General features: G+C 52.9%; 1 protein-coding gene across 1 annotated transcript in view; it reads right to left on the bottom strand.

The window, feature by feature from the left end:
• The window catches only part of LOC311210672 (uncharacterized protein), a 44,138-nt gene extending 33,182 nt beyond the window's left edge, over positions 1 to 10,956 (bottom strand). Inside the window, exon 1 of the mRNA XM_084288759.1 lies at positions 10,705 to 10,956. Within this exon, the coding sequence (XP_084144885.1) occupies positions 10,705 to 10,900 (196 nt within the window). The 5' untranslated portion in view covers positions 10,901 to 10,956. The remainder of the gene's footprint in view (positions 1 to 10,704) is intronic.
• Between the last annotated feature and the right edge of the window lie 5,818 nt (positions 10,957 to 16,774).

Below are 16,774 nucleotides of genomic sequence, written 5' to 3'. Positions count from 1 at the left end.
TGGGTGGCAGCAGCTGGAATTTCAGTGGCTGGCTGTCTGTGTCCGTCTGCCTGTGCTGCCCCGTTGCTGGGGACAGCGGTGTGGTCCTTGTGGGGCTGCTATGTGGGACCACAACAGGATGACGAGGGCTGCTTTTACTTCCTATCCGTTTTAGTTGCTCCACGTTCATGATCCCAAAGTCCAGGGACCTGAGATAACGTAAGAGAAGAAAAAAATCCATAATTGCTCTCAGAGCAGCACCCTGAAGCAGCAAAGAGCAGGTACTCTGAAATGAAGAGCACACACCAGCCGGGGTCGCTTCCAAAGGCCAAGGACAAAGCTTGTGCCGTGGAAGGACAGGATGCCGTCCTGCTTACCCAGTGCTTTCCAGCCTTTCAGTTTTGGTGTCCGAAGCACTGCTCTGTGGAGGCACAGCCTCCCAGGCCTCAGCTCAGGCCTAGGAAACCTGCATTTTGTGCTCAACTTGCTTGGACAATTTGGGTTTAATGCCCAGGTCCCTGGGATCCCATGGACCCATATTTCTGGAAACCCACCACCCTGGGGCTCAGAGCAGTGACTTAAGCCTCTGGTCACAAGGTCTGCCTTTTGTACAGCTTTTGGCAACTGAATTGACAAAAAAAAAAAAAAAAAAAAAAAAAAAAAAAAAAAAAAACACTCCTGTTTTACTGCTGAACCTTTGGAAAACACTTTCAAATACAAGCCCACTTCGAATAGTGATAAGCCGTCTCGTGACTATCCGCACTCCCCACAAGACCCCATATCCATGCAGAAACTCCACTAAAAACTCCCTGAGCAAGAACCGGGCAGCTTGCAGACACCTAATTCCCTCTTAAAATCCTCCAGGCTTTTCTGCTGCAGCGGTGCAAGAGGAAAAATCACCCACGCACTACTCCTCGCTCCTCTTTCCAGGGATTTAAGGTCCCCTCAAAGCTTTCCCGGGCGGGAAGGCAGCAGCAGGGCCACCAGCGCAGGCGAGGGCAGAGCCAAGCCGTGCTGGACCCAGGCTGTTGTCGGTGTAACTCCTGCTCCCATCCGAGGGCAGTGCTGCTGGAGACTGTCAGACGGCGCGGGGAGGAAGTCTGCTGGCAGGGCTCCACCGCAGCCGAGTTGCTAGGTCACTGGAACAATAAAAAGGCAAGAAAAAACATCCTGGCTGCAAAAAAGAAAGGAAAAAAGAAAAAGGGGGGGAAAAATGAAAAAAAAAAAAATGCTATGGCAGCTCCACCAGCGTGTACAGTGCTGGCGAAGGGGGGACAAAATGAGGCCTGGGAGAGCAGGACAATGCCACTGCTGGCTTTTATAAGCACACGAGTTCATTTATAACCGGCCCTTTCTCACACAAATAAGGAAATAATAGAAACAAGGGGTTTGTCCGCAAGCTTTGCAATTGTTAAAAATCTCACATGGGGCTCACCAGAACAATATTTCAGGGGAAGCCAGCCCACTGCTGGTACGGCGAGATTAATTACCCTCTGAATGCTGCTGAGGGCATCACCCCGCATTGTGCAGCCTCCTGCAGCACTCCAGCCCCCAGCAGCTGCCCTTGTGCATTTAAGTGGGCACGAGGTGGTCCCGGGGCTCCTGCTCCTCTGAAAGAAAAGGCGAGAGCAGCTCAGAAGTTGCAGGACCAAATTTTGCTTTCTGAGCGTTTAATTTATTTCAGGGCCAGGAGGGAGCATTAGCTCATTCTGCCTGACCTCATGTGTAGCAGAAGTCACTGAACGGAGCTTATTTATTCCCAACATAAGCACAGTGCCTTGGTTTAGGCTTAAACAGAGCTTGCAGGGGAAAAAAAGAATAAGCTACGGGTATTTGTGGGCTGGTGTGGATACCAAGAGGACTGCTTGGTTTGGGACGCTGTGTTTTCTCCTGTGGGGGCAGGAGGGTAAGACCTTTAGCCGGGTCACGGGCTGTGGCCCACAGGGGAGAAAAAAGCAGCTCAGTTTGACTCAGAGCCATAGAAGAAGTGGCACAAATGCCACCTAAAAGAACCAAAGCCACTGGCAGAAGTTCCTCAGAAAAGCCCAGCGCCCTCCAGCTGGACAGCTGGACAGCTGGACACCCTCAGTGCTGCACAGAGCCACAAGGAGCATCCGCAGCTGAACACGGCAGTGGCAGCCTGGGGACCACAGGCATCGCTTGGCAATCTAAAAAAAAAAAAAAAAAAAAGCACGGTATTTCCACGTCAAACCCTGGAAGCAAAACAAGCGGGAGCTCTGAGAGCTGCTTCCCGCAGCCGGGAGGGACAACAAGCAGGAAAGCCACCACCCTGCCAAGGAAACCCTTCCTGCGGGTGCCAACTGCACCAGCGCAGCTCTGCCAGGAAAGGGGAGTGGGTGCCACTGAGCCGGGGTCGAAGGTTTGGTCCCACGTTGGGGTTTAAAAAGGATTGTGCTTTCAAAGATGTATCTAATTATATTCTTTTAAAGGGGTTTTCTAAGCAGCATCTCACTGCGAGGGGAGGGACAAGTTCTATGGTCACTGGCTAGGAATGGGTTTGGGAGCAGATGGCCAACCTGGGAGCTCAGTAACCAAAGGATGTAGCAGGGACAAGAGGGATGAAAATCCCAAGGCCACCAAGGGTGGATGTGTGTTGGAGACACTCAGATACAAGGCTTGCTGGCTTCCCCTTCCATCTGGGCTAGCAAAACTCAGAACCACCCCGAGGGTGAATAAGAAAAAATAAATAAATTTAAAAGCTTAAAGAGAAATGGATCCCCTGACGAGATAAGGACCCCTGACTCCCTTCTCCCACCCTCCATGAAAGGACAATGATCTAGATCACATTTCCTCGATGACACCATGTCGAGCGGCCGCTGGCCACAGCAATAGCAGAGCTCAGGATGGTGCTGCACCTCCTTCTTCCCGGGGATGAGCCAGGTCCTTCCCCATGGCACACGGACACCAGCCCTGCTCCCACTCCGCACTGACACCACCGGTTCCTCCCACGGGGATGGGATTCTCCCAGTTTTGGCTCCGTGCAGTGGGATGCTGGAGGTGATGGAGAAAGGCAGGGTCAGGGAGCAGCGCTGTACCCACAGCCTTGGTATGTGCCTGCAGAGCAGGGACTGCCATGGGCTTAGGTTTAGCTACCCGGAGTCCCTCAGAATAAAACCTTCGCAGTTACTCTGCACTCTCTGATCAAGTTTCCCCCCTAAGAAACATCCCTTCAAAGGGCTTTTATCTGCAGGGTTGGCTGCTGCTTTCATACCGTAGCCCCATTCTGCATCTGTTGAAAGAGCTGATAACGTCCCGAAAAGAATTAACTTTTAGATCTTAGTCCTGTAACCGAATCCCAAGCCGGCAATGATGAATGTTCAATGCCTAAAGCTCCTCAGAGGTATTTTCCTTTGAGCTCTTCCAAGCCTGTACCAGGGGTAAGGAGCTCTCTAAGGATGTCTTTGTGAGCCACAGCTACTGAAACCCTGCTCCGTGTCCTGCAGACACAGACACAATTGTGCCCAGCTCCAGCCCAGAGATAAAGGATGAGTTACAAGAGCAGGATTGTGCTCCACAATCGGGGCCCTTGATTCCGGCGCACAAGGAAAGCAAATCATGCGCAGTTTGTTTGCTGAGGCTTCCCCTCCTGGAAGGACACTCACAGCACTGTGCTAGGACTTAGCCCAGCATACAAGGTTGCATTCCTCCCTTTTGTGCTCCCTCCTGACACTGCTCAGCTACCTCTGCTTGTCAGCTCGAGAGATCTCACGAGTTGTGCGGGGACAAACCCGGCCAGCACTTGTACCTGGTACCGCTCCTCCCAGAAGGTTTAACTTCTGGCTGCTACAGTTTCCCTGATAAGAAAGTGTTTTCTTACCTGGGATGGCACAGGTGCAGTGGAACCACTATTCAGAGACGCTGTGAAACCCTTCCCCTTGAAAACATGTTAGATAAACATCTTTTGGGGCAATCCTGCAAGGGGAGATGCCTTCAGCTCCTTTTCAGCCCTGCCTTGTGCTTTTTACAGAGAGCTCAAAACCGAAACCAAACCCCAAACCTCTCAAACACCCAAGCTCCAACCCGCCCCAGCCTCCTCCCCTCAATGTACCCATACTCCAAAAAGTGCTGTCCTCCCCTGCTGGGCTGCAGCACCCTGCCACAAGGCTGCCATCGGTTCTGCGGCCACATCCCCAGCATGGCGATGCTCACCACAGTGTGACGTTTCACACCGGTCCTCAGGGCTTAAGAGATTTTCCACCAGAGGAAGGGTGTTAACAGCAGCGTCCCGGCAGGCGGTGACGTGGGTAATTGTGCCCTGCAGGCCCAGATTCCTCCTGCTGCCCCAGCCGGTGCCTTTTAAGCAAGCACCGTGCCAGGGAGCTGCCTGCACGGGTGGCAGCAAAGCCCAAAATCTCCTGGAGAGCAAATCCTGCACTTCGCAGGCCCCTGTCTGCACAGCCACTGCAGGGTGATTTTACAGCCCTGCCCTGTACCTGGGGGACCCTTTACTTGTGAAGAGCAAGTTCATCCTGAAAAGGTTTTACTTTGATGTTTTGGTTTCAAGCATGCAGGATGCTTTAGGAATAAGAGGTACATGGAAACTCCCGAGTGAATCCCACCAAAAACACAGCAGCAAGAGGAAACCCTCCTTTGTTAGCCCAAAGGAGGCTGCCCATTAATTCCAAAGCCCCTGCATGGGGTTTCTTCCATGGTCCAGACATCCCAGAGGGAACCTCGGGGAAGCAGATCTGGAAATGATATGCACCTCACTACAGGCAGGAGGTAGGCCCGGTCTCTGCTACAGCCTCTCAAATCCCTGACACCACATCATGAGGAAAAATGATGAGAAAAACGCCCCAAAGGTGCATGTGCTGGCTCTGGAGGTATCACCACGACTATCCCATGTACTCTGGGAGATGCAGGGACCCCAGGACAGCCACCAACCTGGCCCAGTGAACCCCTCCTGGGACCCACGGGCACTTCTACCCCAGCAGGTAGCATCACTCCCCAGCTGACTTCACACCTGAGCTAAATTAGCTTCAGGTTGAAAAGAAAAGGGCATTTTTCCCAAAGTTCACCCGTGAGAAGCTCGCTGCCATTCTAATCACTGTGCAAACAGTGATTATCTTTTGAGTTTAGGTTTTTGCTTTCCTCAAACATCTCCACAGTTACCTTGGCCAGCTGGATCCAAGCGCTGACCCAGGAGCCAAAGACCCGCATCAGGGTGAAGGGCAGCAGGGCAGGCTCAGTCCTATTGTGAACAAGGTGGCTGTCCACACAAAAGCAGCTTTAAAAGCCCTTTCAGCTTCACGTCAAAGTGCCAAGGCCACCACAGGGTGCCCACAACACTGGGCAGAAAACAGCTGTGCTTACTCCCAGTTTTCCTGTAGCATGGCCCTGTGCTTCCAGCACTAGCACACTCTTTGCTGGCCTTCCCTTCTCCCAGCGGAGTGAGACCATCACAGTGGCCCAGATGCTTGTGCACACACACAGCATGACCATCAGGAGTGGCTAAAATTGCCTCTCAAATGCCCCAGAGACCACTTTTGCACTTGTGCTGCTTTTAAATACAACCAGCCTGCACTTCTAGTCTGTCTCCTGGATTCGCAGCTCATGTTTTCATGTTTTTTTCTACCACCTCCACAGCCAGCAGCTCCTTTTCTCCCCCTCTAAGTGATTCTCCTGTAACGACAGCTCCAGGAGTCGGAGCTTTCAGGAGAGAAAGCCAAACCTTCCGAGGCACTCAGCACAGATCAGGACTTTTGGCAGCAGCCCATCATCCACAGCCGAGATGCTGAGTGCAGCTGGGGCGATGCTCCAGTAACCGGTTGCCTGCAAAACCAGTTAGCGAACAACTTGGTGTTGGGACATAGATTTATGTACAGGTCTACACCTCCCGAGGAGCCCCACCTGCACGGGGGACAGGCGATGAAGAATTCCTTGTGGGACTGGGGACACCACAGCGAGCCTTGCCTGGGGGAGACAGTTTGCCTACTGCACTTCAGATACTTAATAAAAGGCTTTCTTATTCCTTGTGCATTTTATCCTGGCTTCTGAAAAGACAAAGCTCATGAGACAGCTTCATCTGAGCAATTTATCACACCTTTCCCTTGTGTGGCTTTGCCCAAAGACAGACAGCTCTAAGAACAAACCACCTTCCCCCCCCTCCCCAGCTCCACACAAGCATACTTTTGACCCCATCGTCCCCACCAGTGAAACCCTGCAGGTGTTTCACCTTCCTGCAGGTGGTCCCACCCCTGCTCCTTCTTCAGGACCAGGGTGGCTGCCACCACAGACAACACCCAGCTGGCACAAACAGGCGATTAACAGCAAAGAAAGGACAGGACCCAGCATCCTGAAATCTGCACTGGAAACCTCACAGAGTCCTGACCCTAAGAGATCCTCATTTCAAGCAGGAGCTGGTTCTCATTCCCACTTTGCTGTGTGATCTCCCGAGCACCCCGGCAGACAAGCTTTGACACTGCTCTAACACAGGCAACAGCAACGCGGGCAGCTTGGAGGAGCTGAAGTTTACAGAGCTTCCTTTCCTCGAGGGAACTGCATTTTTCTAAGATTATATTATTACTTGGGCTGGTCGCTCAGCAATGCAACATCATTTCCCTTTTGGGTGGGAAAGTTCTCTCCTTGTCCTCTGACTCGAATGATTTCAGCCCGAAAGGATGACTGCAAATTCAGTGCATAATCGAAGAGCTGTCAGGGAACCGTGCCCCTGGCTGCAGCAGCGGGATGCTGTGGCACAACACACAGGCATTAAAAATGTAGGGCCAGTCATGTGCACACCCCAGCTGCACATATACAGAAGAGGGTGAGAGGGACGGGTGCCCAGATGTAACAAAACCACTTTCTGTGCACCTACAGACTTCATTCTTTCACCGAGCCTGTGCTCGCAGCCCACTTGCATGTGCTCTGGCTGAATATCTCAGCAATTGAAGCTCTGGTATTTATGGAAACAGCAAATTACAATGCAAATGTTGCAAAAGTGCTCAGAGAAATAAAAATTTGAATTTGTAATCAGGCCTATTTCCACTGAAAATTGGATTCTGCCTTTTATGCTCAGCCGATCAGGAAAGAGAAAAACACATTGTATGACCTACATCTTCAATCGAATGTAAATAACAGGGCCTGGGTTTGGGGTATTAGAGGCTCGTGACAAGCTTGCTCACCAGCTGCAGACTATGGATTATCTATCGGGCGTTACCAGGGGAATATACTGAACAAGCAACCTTTCATTTGCTCGGAGCACCTGCTGACCCTCTGGACAGCCAAACCGCCCTTAAAGCTTCCTTGCACCACTCTGACAGCAGAGAGATGCTAGAGCAGGTGCCGGGATTTGGCTGTGCTTCAGGATGGCATTTTCATGTTGCAAGAAGGCAGATTTTTGACCTTTCCATGGAAATAATTCTTTATTTTGCCTGGGATCAGTCTCTGCTTTCGCCTGGAGGACAGCTCGGTGCCAGGGTGGGCAGCTGGCGGGGCAGAGCGACCCACAGCCAGTACAGCCAACCCACCACTGCTTCTCTTTTTTTATTTCCATTTCCTACCAGGGAACATTTCTGACTACCAGCCCTAAAACTGGGACCTGTAACGGGGGAAAGAAGCTCCAGAGGACTTCCAGGATTTTAGGAACTCTGCTGCTTAAAACAAAGCAGCAGAGACTTTTGACACTGAAAATCTCATCCCCTGGGGAGGGTACCCACTGCCCAGCAGGGCTGGCCATAGCCAGCAGAGGTGCTGCAGCAGCCGCCTGCCTCCCTTGGCTTCCCAGCCACACAAAATAATTACAGCAAATTAAATTATCCGTCTGAAGTGGCGATCACAGCTTGGGAAGAGAGATGTGCGAATGGCTGCTGAAGCACTGAGCTCATGAGACACACGGACCAGCTCTGGCAGTTTGCTACAGGGAAACGAAAACTTCAGGTGAGCCGAGCAGAACCGCGCCTTTCCCCCTCCTTTTCTGAAACGGCTTCTTTTTTTTTCCTCTTTCCTTTTACACTCTTCATTCTGTACCCCAAAGGAGCAGAGCTGAACCTATGCAACCCCAGGGACCTCTCGGCCCACAAAACAAATTCAGCATCCCTTCTGTGCCACCAGCTGTCTCCTGACGTCGTGCCGAAGCTCGCCAGCAGCATCCTGCACCAGCACGACCACACGGACAGCTGGGCTTCTGCCCCCGCAGAGCCACCCGATACGTACCGGAAAGTCTGAGGCAGATTTGGAGGCAATACAGCACTTTTGTGCGAACAAGCATCCTCGTGAACCTCTTCCTTTGCTCCTAAATCTGCTTCTTCCACCCACAGACAGTTTCAGAGGAGGAGAGTTAATGAACAGATGAGCGAGTGCCCCTCTGCCAGGGCAGGAGGCTCCTGACAGCCAGCCTGGCTCTCCTGGGCTGCAGGCAACGTTGGTTCCTTCTTGGGTGATCTCCTACCTCATTTCCCGGCCTCACACCGGGGAAGCTGCAAGGAAAGGCAGCAGCTGGCAGGGGAAGGAGGGAGAAAGGACAGGAGGGCAGGCACAGATGGCAGAACAGCAGATTGAGTTATCAGGGCAGCCGCACGACTGGCGTCCCCACGGGGCACCAGTGCTGACAGAGGGCTGTGGGGAGGTGTGGTGAGAAAAGGGACATTGTAGGAGCAGGGGGAGGATTCGCAGAGCCAGAGACCCCGTCCACAGGGACCTCATCAGGGGCTCAGTGCCACCTCTGCCCTCCCCACAGCACCACTGTGACAGCCTCTGCAGGGCGCAGCAGGAGCAGCAGCGTTTGCCAAAGAGGTGACCACATGCCGTGCATCCCATGGAGCTATGGAAAACAGAGGTGTGTTATTCCCATTTTACAGGTGGGAAACCTGCAATAACAAGACCAGCTGGAGACAGAGCTCATGACTGAGCCCACATACGCCCCAGCTTGCCGGTGCCCATTGGGTTGCCTGTCTCAGATGCAAAGCAGCTGCCAGGGAAAATCCCACCACAGGCTTTGACACCAACACTTCCTTTCCCCAACCTTCCCGCTCCCCGGGTATGGAGGCACAAGCAGGCCAGGGAGGGCAGCCGGGCTCCCCAAGCCCACTTGTACCCACGTTGCTACCAGCTCGCTGACGAAGGGCCGCTGCCTCCTAACCTCAGAGCTGTCTCGAAGCCACCCAAGATGTAATCTGCGTTTCCACGTAGCGGCAGGGCGACGGGTTCACAAGAAACGCTCCCCACTTCAAACAAACATTTTCAAAGAACCCCTCAGAGCGGTGCAAGCGCCCACGAGACAGACGACGGGGCTTTCTGCAGGTTGGCCTGAAAGCGGTTCAGGAGATCCCGTCCCACCGCACCGCTTCCCTTGACTGACACAAGCCTAGAGCTGTAGCTAACAGCGAGTGAATTGCAGCTGTCGGGACACCCCGTAATTTATTATGCCATTTGCTCTAGATCGAGCTACTACTGTGCTATTTATCACCGCTCCTGGCTCGGGGCTGACGTGATTCACGAGCACCTGTAGCTGCCGGCAGCACAGAGCTAACTGCAGAACCCCACGCCCCTGGCCAGACCCAGGGTTTTGCAGCACGAGGACAGCCAGCTCGGGCTTTTCAGGCTCGAACAAAGGAAACGCATTCCTCCGCCGACTCTCAGGAGCCATCAAGGTCACAGGAAAAGATGCCAGATAGGAATCTGAGGTGAAATTGAATATTATTTTTTTTTTCTATCCGGCAAGGGTTCTGCAAAGGCTCTCGTCAAATAACAGCTGAGAACTTTGCAGGCAGTTGCAGATTTTATCTCCGCGAGGCACACAGCAGGAAAGGCAGTGTTATTTTCACCCCTTCTGGAGGGAGAATTGACTTGAAGTGGCACCGAGAGCTCTGTAGCTGGGCCGGGAAGGGACCCAAATCTCCCTAATTTCAGCGCGGTATCCTGGTCACCAGGCTGCTCTCACAAACACTGTTAGCAGCTTTCATGCACTGCAGGGCACATCCCAGCCAGGATCCCCAGCCAAACACCTTGTATAGCATGGGCACATCCTACAAAGGCACGCTTTGGGTACCCAAAGACAACCAAAACATTACAAATGCAGTTTCGCCACATTTCCTGAAGTTTCACAACTTGGGTTTTATAAACTGACCCCTGCGTGGCACAGTGTGGTACTCTCCTCACATCAGGAACTAAGCCAAAACTCGGCGCTCCATCCCAGGCAGGTGATCAGCCGTCCGGACCCAAAACCCACACAGGTCTGTGTTGACATGCTGGAGCTCCTTAGCCCACTTGCAGCCGCCCAGCACCAACTCCCCCAGCGCATCAGGACTTACTCATCCTGTGAGCCCTGTCTCTTCTTGGCACCTGAGTAAACCCCATCACAAGGGGATGAAGCGAGCTCTGCGATTCCTACCAAAAACCCAGCCCACCCACTCCCTGTGCTGAAACCAGCCCCGGCATCACCGGCAAAGCACCACGCCAGTCCCCGCTCCCGGTCACAGATGTGGCAGGCAAGGAAAGCCGTGACTTTGCAGGTGACTGATGTGCTGGGTTGGGGTGACACGGAGACACCCCGACGCACCTGTCCCATGCGTGGCATGGACTCGCTGCCCACCCGTGCACCCACGTCCTGTTCGCTGCTTCTCCCCCGGCTCCCTTCACCTCTGGAAGGATCCCAGCACCCGGGGGGCTCCGGGAAGCCCCAGGGAGCGGGGCAGGGGGCTCGGATAAAGCCCCCCGGCTTTATCCACCAGCGTGTCCCCCCGTCCCCATCCCGACCCCACTCACCGGGGCGGCCGGCGTGTCCCGCGGCGGGCGGCGAGCAGGGGCGGCCGAGGCGGCTGCGGGGCGATGGAAGAGGAGGAGGAGGAGGAGGAGGAGGAGGAGGAAGGCGCCGGGGAGGAAGGGGTGCGAGGGGCAGCGACCCGGCCGGCGGGGCCAGCCCCAGCCCCAGCAGCACCAGCAGGGTGCAGGCTGCCGGCATGGCGCTGGGGACGGGACGGGGAGGAAGAGGAGGAGGAGAAGGACGAAGGGGGGCTCACATGCCCGCCGGGGGACGAGGCCAGGCCGGTGTGGGGGTGCCCATAGCGCCGGGGGTGGGGGGGTAGGGGGGGGTCGGCCAGCGGCGGCGGCAGCTTGCGGCCAAGTGCCGGCGGCCGAAAGTAAAAGGGCAGGCGGCCGAGGCTCCTCCTCGAGCCTGACATCACCCGGCGCGGCCCCGCACGGCTCGGCACTGCTCGGCACGGCCCCCCCCGCATCCCTCCCCCGGGCCGGCCCCGCTCCTGCGCTGCTTTGACCCCGGCCTGGCCTCCCCCGGGCACCCGGCAGCGGCTGGGGGGGCGATGCCCGAGTCCCCCGGGGGGCACCGCCGGAGCGGCTCCGAGCCGAGCACGGGGGGCGTCGGGCAGCCCCCAGGCTCCAGCCCCCTCCCGGCTGCTCCTTCGAGCCCCTGCCAAGTAACTTTGAAAGCTTTTATTGGTTATAAAGCGAACCCGCTGCTGGCTTCACCGTGCCAGCAGCGGCTTTTTGCGGCTGCAGCTTCTTGCGGGGGTGAGTTCCCAGGCTGGGCTGCACGGGAGGCAAAGGATTTCCCTTTATTGTTCTGAAATTCCCCTTCCTCGCCCCGTGCTCCTGGTTCAGCGAGAGCACACGCCGCCGAGCTGGGGCTCGGGCTCGGCCCTGGCTGCTGGCAGCCCCAAGGAGCCTGGTCGCAGTGTCCCCAGCGAACCCCCCATCCCCACACCAGCAGCACCCCGTCCTCGGCAGCCTCTCCCCCTCTGGGATGCTCGCATGCCCTTTGCTTTCCCTCCCTGAGCTGTTTATTTCAGGTTCAGGCTGAATTTCCCCCAGCCAAGCAGAAAATGGTGTTTTGAACACAGCTGGCAAGCGACATCCCACTGAATACAGGACCAAATGCCGATTTGGTCTGTACCCCCTGCTCCCTCTTTCTTCCTTCACCAAAAGAGAAGCCAGTAGCCAGCTACCAAACACAAACTCTCCTGAAGGCCTCTTTCCACCCAAAAGGTGGCACTGATGAGCCCACACAAGTACGGGAATGACAGGGGCTTGTCCAGTTAGTCCCGGACACGGGGATTTGGCATCCCGTTATTATGGTTTTCCCTGAAATGAACCAGCACATCGCAACCCCGCTTCTCATTACACGAGGCAACACCCCAGCCCGGGCAGCTGGGGCCACCTGAGCGACCCAGAAGCTGCAGGCAGCGGCCACCAAGCTGCATGGTCTGCACAGGACATCCTTGGGGTCCTCCAGCCTACGCCAAGGGATTCACCCACACCTTACAGAACAGGTCGCCTAAAAAAAAAGGCTTCCTCCTCAACACGATGGAGATACCCACATTCAGCGAAGCAATGTGCCATCAAGAGTTAAAGCGGGTGTGAGGAGCTGTAAAGTAGCTTGCTACTTTGGGAGAAGGCCCAGGGAATGCAGAGCAGCAGCTCAAATAGCTGGGGGATATCCTTTTGCACGAAGTGCATGACTCCCCGCCACCAACTCCTATGACAACAAGCACTCCGCATCCTCCGAAGCTGTAAATCCAGCAAGCAGGAAGCGCGGGATCGACTGCTCTTCCAACAAGTCTCCATAAATTCTTCCTACTGTTTTACTCAACAGGCACGTTGAGAACAAAATCAGCCACGCGTAAATGCAAAATAAACGTCGCTGAAAGAACAACCTTGAGGAAGACAGGGTTGGTATCAAGTGTCCCCATCTCCTGGTGTCCCGGTGGTGCACAGCAGGGCCCCCGCCATGCCCTGCCTCTCCTACAACATCCAAGGCTGAGAAAAAAGCACCATGATGGGAGCTGGTACCATTAACTGAGTATTTACCATACAGAAAAAGCTATCCCCGCTCCATCGCGACTCCAGTCACAAACAGTGTGTTATTCACAGGCACCTGGAAAGGAAGCGCTGATGTCCAGGCTGTTTTGTATTTCCCAAACACGATCCCTTCCCCCACCAGCTGCCCCATTTGCCAAGGCCTCGTGGCTGTAAATGCCAGGCTACCGCCTTTTCCTGCCACCTCACTTCAGTCCTACCTTTGCTGCTTCAATGAGGAACACCCTAACACTGAAGAAGTCAACTCACAACAAATTCTGCTATCTTTGAGGTCCAGCTCACCAAGTGAGCTCCAGTTCACTTCTCCCCGCGTGGCCACGAGCTGTGCGTCCCCGTGGCATTGTACATGGCACCAGCACTCTTGGCAGGGCCGCATCCTGCTCCCTAGTAATGGGAGATTTAAATGCATGGAATTCATTTCCCAAGAAGGACCAAGCAAACCCCGATGTCAAACAATGCCTCCTGAAAGAGGCTGTGACCTAAAAGTCTCCCCAAATTACGTATAAATACATTCAATGCTTCCATCCAAAAGCAGCACATTCAACTCAAAAAAGAGTTTAAAAAGAATAACAGCAACACAGGAAGCCTCTAACATTACTATATAAAACATGATTGATAGTAAATGCTGATTAATTGAATCCCACCCATCACCCTGCTCTGGGGGAGGAAAAACAGTTTTTGTTTCACCTTGATTTCCACGTTCCAGTCTGAGGGGCTGGAGGCACACAGCCCAATTTACCAGTTTCTGCATTGTTTCAGCCTGAAATCACTAAAAAACACGGGAGTTTCTACAGAAGAGGCATCTCCGTAACACCTCGTAAGGATTACACTCACTGGTCACTTCTCGTCAGTTCTATAGGAACCCTTCACAGCCCCAGCCAACATCATGAAACTCCTGCAGCTCGCTTGAAACGCAGCCCAGATCTGTCTAAAACTTGGATCAGGCTCATAAACCTCAGACAAGTTTTAAGCTGATGATGAATTAAGGTACAAAGTGAATATTTTCTACTCCTGGAATTTGTTATTAAAAGTCCTGAGTTTCCGAAGTGGACAGATAGTTCCTAACCAAGCAATTAATTACCTTCGCCGTCTCCTCTCGATGCTGTAAGCCATCCATTAATGGATCCCAATCATCCAAAAAGCACTTAGCACCTAAACATTTTTCTTGAAATTCTGGGGATAGTGGTGCTTGATTGATTTATTTTTACAAGAAATGCCTGCCTCGTACCTCCCTTGGAAGCAGCTCATTCCAGATCCTTGACATTTGGAGGTCAGGATGGATACGGGTCTTGTGCTCTCTTTTCATCCCTCACAGAAAAATGCACAACAAAATAAAGCCACTGGATACAAAATGTTGCCTTTTGAATCCCGTTGTTGGAAATAAACCCAACATTTTCTGGAAAAGAAGAAAAAAAAAATCAGCCATTTCAATCTATCTGGTAAGAGGCAACTCTAAACCTCTGATTTATTTCTTTCAGGACCCTTTTCAGCCAGCTCTGGTTTGGAGCGCATCAAGAACAACCCAGCCCTTCCAACAGCCCTGCACAGCAGCACCGCCGCGATCCAAGAAGCTGCTGCTGCTGCTGCCAAGGTTCACGAGCAGCATTTGGATCCCATAAAGCTACAGGTGCACCCCGTACCACCGAGCTCTGCTGAGTGGCCCCAAGGCTTCTGCCCACAAACCTCTCAAATCCGGGCAAATCCCAAAGCCACGAGGGGCAGAAGGGGAAGGAGCCTCTGTTGCACCCCACAGCTTTAGGGCTCTGTGTTTCCAGCCCGCAGTTGGCTGCCAGAGCCTCTCATCCACAGCTTTTTGGGCTGTTTTACCCAGAGGTCTCGCCTTGTCTCGGGTTTAAATGCCATTACACCAGATCTGGGTCTCAGCACTGTGAAATCAGGAATGTAAGTTCACTGCGTTCCTGTTTTATATGGAGTTACCAGATTTATAGGTTGACTATAATCTTTTAATTTTCTCTCGTTTATTGCAGTAATTGCCCTTTCTAGAATTCACCAGACAAAGGCAATAATTCAAATAACCTCATTTTCCCTCTGATTTAAATGACTACCCTAGGCTGGCTGCTGTGATTCAGCACATCTCGTCCAGCCTTGCAGGTGGGGGTACGATGCCGCACAAAACCGTGCCTGCCTGAACCAGAAAGTGAACCAGAAAGGCAGGGGTGAGAACACACCGCCTCACTCTCGCAGGGAGCCTGTTCCTGCATTAGCCCACACACAGAATCGTCCTTTATTCAGCACGTTTTGTCATGCTGCTTCTGTGATCGCTGTTACCTGCTAGGAACAAGCGACCACCCTAGCTGTGAGGCTTTTTGGCCAACATACACAACAAAGAACATCCAAGGAAACCCAAAGCTGACAAGAGAGAGCCATGAGGGGAGAAAAAAGAAATATGGATATGGGTTAAGCTCTGGATTTAAGGGGTTTGGCTCTCCCTGAGCAGACTCCTGATGGGGGAACACAGACAGACCTGGGGGGGGTGATGGCAACTTATACCAAGGAGCTGTCATTTAACGCTGATATCACAATGAAACTTGGCTTTCCTCCTGCCCATTCTCAATCTTATTTGTGTTGTAAGTGTTTTGAGGCAGAAGATTCTGATTTCTGGACACTTGTTAATGTTGTGGCATCACAAACACAGCATGAGCTTCTCGGCGAGACTGCAAGGCAAATAATAAAATATTTATCCTACCGTCTGTGCTTATATCTTCTGCAAATGAACCTGTCAAAACTCGATCTAGCAACCTACAGTTGAAGCCTTAAAAAAAAAAAAAAAAAAAAAAAAAAGCCCTTTTACATCCACATATCTCTCAAAAACAAATGTTCTCCTTCCCTGCCCCATTGCTAAACATCCTAATTTCTTAAAAACAATTCCATGAACTCCAAGGAAAGCAGATTGTAGATGATGACAAAGCTCACATGGCTAAAAAGATAGAAGGGTCTTTTCATAAGGACGTTAACCAAAAAGCAACTTGTAGTGGACAGATAAGGCTCAGTGCTGGGCCCCAAGCTGACCTTCAGGGATGCTGAGCGTTCACTAAAGCTGCAGCAGCCAGAGCCACAGTTTGGCTCCCAGGTGGGCAGAAGGAACACTTCCCACTCACAGCAGGAATTGACACCCACATTACTTCCCTTCAACCACTAAATGTTAAGCTGACAAATTGCTATCCCTAATTTCATGCATTTTTAGAGTGCTACAAAAGCTACAGACGTTTTTGACAATGCACCCCGATGATCTGCAATGCTATTAGTCTTCCTCTCTTCCTAGAGAAGCTTCCTTGATACACAAAGACCTGCATGCCAGTGGGGTCTGAACTCATCCAGCCTCAGAAGTGGATGAGTCTGTGGGGTTACAGAAGGGGGGGCCAGCCAGAAACTTCAAATACAGTTGCTCTGAGGTTGATTAGGGTACCCCAAACCACAGGCCTTGTCAGGATTAAGTCAGTGGTTGGGAAGAAAATAAAGCACAGGCTTGATTTTTGACTGGCATTGGCTTTTCAAAAGCACAGGATGCATGAGGAAGTAGGTCAGACTGCTCCTAACACCATTGTCCCCATCCCTTCGGAGGTGGTGGCTCCTGAAACAAGCCTTCCCTCCACCGTCACTGTTAACTACATCAAAGGTAATGCCCTGAGAAAGATGAGCACACCCCTTCTTGAGCACTGAAAAGGAAAGTTGCTCTACTTACAACACACAGCGGTGGTGAGGAAACCAGCCCCACACGATACACTCCTCTTGCAGGCCTGATGGGAGGAAAAGACCAAATGCCAGCCTTACATCGCGGTGCAGGATCTGGTACCTGCCGTGCTGGTGATGCCAGGAGGGGTGGATGCTTTGGGGAAAGCTTCTCCAGAAGCAGCACGTGGAGCCCAAAGCCCAGAAAACCCAGGCAAAAGGTGTTTTGCTGCACCTGGAGCACTCACAGGGCTGTGGCCACAAGCAAAGCTGTGAGCACTGTCCTGAGAGAGCTGGCCGAAATCCTGGTAGT

The sequence above is a fragment of the Netta rufina genome (genome assembly GCF_964035555.1).
Source record: "Netta rufina genome assembly, chromosome: 6".
Classification (NCBI taxonomy): Eukaryota; Metazoa; Chordata; class Aves; order Anseriformes; family Anatidae; genus Netta; species Netta rufina.
The sequence above is the reverse complement of the archived record's forward strand: the minus strand, read 5'-3'. Positions and strand labels throughout refer to the sequence as shown.